The sequence below is a fragment of the Phaethon aethereus genome (genome assembly GCF_964289735.1).
Source record: "Phaethon aethereus genome assembly, chromosome: 13".
NCBI lineage: Eukaryota > Metazoa > Chordata > Aves > Phaethontiformes > Phaethontidae > Phaethon > Phaethon aethereus.
The window spans coordinates 23363550-23366286 of record NC_138589.1 but is presented as its reverse complement, the minus strand read 5'-3'; the positions used below and the strand labels follow the sequence as shown (position 1 = coordinate 23366286).

Below are 2737 nucleotides of genomic sequence, written 5' to 3'. Positions count from 1 at the left end.
CCGTTGCCCCATACCTTCAGCAAGGGGCTGGTTTCCACACTGGTCTGCATCCCCGCCGTGCTGCCCACCTGCTTCTTCTCCCCACTGACCTGGGGGGGCACAGATGGTGGGATTGTGATCCCCCCCCCAAGCTCCCAGACCCACCGAGGGGGATCACACCCAGCCAGGGGGTGGTGGGTACAACCGTGCCCCCCCCACCCGGTCCCTCACCACCAGGACGAGGACCCTGAGCTCCGGCCAGTGCGTCTCGGGGGCCACTTGGTGGGCGAGGCTGTCCCTGCCGTCCGGCCGCTCGCCCCGCTGCCATTGCACGAAGCCCCCCAGCATGCTGCGGCAGGCGCTGCCCGAGCCGCGCCGCGCCACCTCCGACAGCTCGCCCTCCACGCCGTACAGCCGCGCCAGCGCCGACACTGCGGGGAGGGGACGGGGTCGGAGGCGGACACACACACCGCTGCCACCCCCCTCCCCGGTGCCCCCCACGGCCCCGCTCACCCACCCAGGCAGGCGTAGCCGGCGGCGGAGGACGCCAAGCCGGCGGCAGTGGGGAAGTTGTTCTCAGTGGCGACGTGGATTTTGTAGGAGAGGCTGAGCGGGGCCGCGTCTTCGGCACCGTCACCCCGGCGCTTACGGGCCAGGCGCCGCACTGGGAGGGGACAGGAGCCAGGCGGGGGGTCGGTGCGGGGGACACCCCACCTGGCCCCCCGGGGGTTGCCCGGGGTGGGGGGCACTCACCCTCCCGCAGGCAGGCCTGCAGCCGGGGGTGCCCCACGTCGGCCTCCTCCCCGTTCAGCCACAGCCGGTCCTCCGCGAAGTCCCGGCTGGCAGCGGCCGTGGTGGTGGTCTTCAGCTGCCGGGGAGAGGGGGGTGAGCGCAGCGGGTGGGGGGCTCAGCACCCCCTACGCATGGGGCGGGGGGCAGGGGGGCCTGACCCTGACCCCACACCAACCTGGTCCTGGTGCAGCGTCACGCTCAGCGAGGAGTTGATGGGCAGGATCAGGTCATTGTCCCGTTTGCCCCCTGCAAGAGACGGCACGGCACGGCACGGCATGGCATGGCACCGTTGGGCATGGCACAGCTCGGCAGGGCACAGCCTGTCGTGGCACCACTGGGCACAGCACAGCTCGGCATGGCACAGCCCGTCGTGGCACAGCACTGCTTGGCATGGCACAATATCACTTGGCATGGCATGGCACAGCTCGGCATGGCACAGCATGTCACAGCTTGCCATAGGTTGGCTTGGCACACCACTGCATGCCATGGCACTGCACAGCACGGCTTGGCACAGGACAACATGGCACGGCACGGCACAGCACAGCACAGCTTGGCACGGCATGGCACGGCCGGTCACGGCACCTTTGCTCTCTCCCACCCCCAGGCGGGTGCCAAGCCCGGCCCGGCCACCGGCCCGCCCCGCACCCGGGGGTCTCCGCCCCGCCTGACCCCCCGCTGCGCCCGGGGGTCGCGTGCCGGGGGCTCCCCAGGACCGAGGGAGGGTCCCGGCCCCAGGGACAGCCGCCACCCGCCCGCGGGTGCCGGTACTCACAGTACTTGATGACGGCGATGTTGACGGGCGCGGTGCAGGTGACCATGGCGAGGGCCCGCTCCTCCGCCATCGCGCCGCCGCCGCCGCCGCCGCTCCCGGGCAGCTGCCGGTAAGGTGCGGGCGGCATCAAGCTCCGCCCCCGCACCAGATACGTAGCCAGGCTTCCGCCTCACCATTGGCCGGCGCCGCAGCGCCCGGCACCCGACGCCCAATGGCAGCGATCGGACCACGGAGCGGCCCCACCCCTCCCCGCCCCTTGCCGGCGCTGGGTCGGGCATGCGGGGGCGCCATCTTCGCGCTGGGAAGGAAATGCGCATGCGCCGTTCTGGACCTGCCGGGGCGGGGCTGAGTTGGTGCTCGCGGTGCCCCCCGTACCCCTCCAGTGCTCCCAGTGGTCCCCGACACCCCAGTGCTCCAGTGTTACCCCAGTGATCCCCGTGCCTCCGGTATCCCCAATGCACCAGTTCTCCCAGTTACCCCAACACTACCCCGGTGTCCCCAGTACCCCTCCAGTGCTCCCAGTGTCCCCAGTGCTCCCAAAACCCCTGTACCCCCCACACCCCAGTGCTCCCAATATCCCCACTTCTCTCCCAGTGCCCCCAAAGCCTTCAGGGCCTCCAGTGCTTCCAGTGGTCCCAGTGCCTTCGCAGCCCTCGGTGCTCCCAGTATGCCCAGTACCCCAATATCCCAGTGCCCCTCCAATGCTCCCAGTGCCCTTGGTGTCCCAGTCCCCCCACAGTACTCCCGGTGACCCCAGTAGCCCCAGAGCCTCCAGTGCTCCCAGTGCCCCTGCCCAGTGCTCCCAGTGCCCCCAGAACGCCAGGGACTGGGAGCCACCCCCAGGCCCCCAGGTGCCCCCAATCCCACCCCCAGGGGCACCCCCAGCCAGGCCCCCCACGTGTGTCCCCCACCGGGGTATTTTTATCCCCTGGTCACCCACTTGCAGTGGAAAATATCCCACAAATCCGGGTGCCCGGGGGTGGTGGGCGGCACACGCCGGGCACGTGGGTGACACTGTGGTGCTGGTGGGCATAGCCCCGCTCCCATGGGGTCATTGCTGGCGGTGGGGGTGTGGGTCCCACCCCACCTAAATGCCCAGGGGGACGAGGGGAGCAGCATCCCCCCCGCCCCACCGTCCCTCTCCATAGCGGGGAGCTTTGGGAAGCCCCTTGGTGGTGGGATGGGGGCTCCCTG

At 70.7% G+C, this 2737-nt stretch overlaps 1 protein-coding gene across 1 annotated transcript; it reads right to left on the bottom strand.

Annotated features, from left to right (window-relative positions):
• Nucleotides 1–14: 14 nt before the first annotated feature.
• Nucleotides 15–1613, bottom strand: LOC309409616 (diphosphomevalonate decarboxylase-like; the record flags this gene model as incomplete). The annotated part of the gene is made up of 6 exons (XM_082005792.1): nt 15–89; nt 211–410; nt 497–643; nt 733–847; nt 947–1017; nt 1544–1613. Coding segments are annotated over 6 exons (678 nt in total), but the record flags the coding sequence as incomplete, so codon positions are not given.
• Between the last annotated feature and the right edge of the window lie 1124 nt (nt 1614–2737).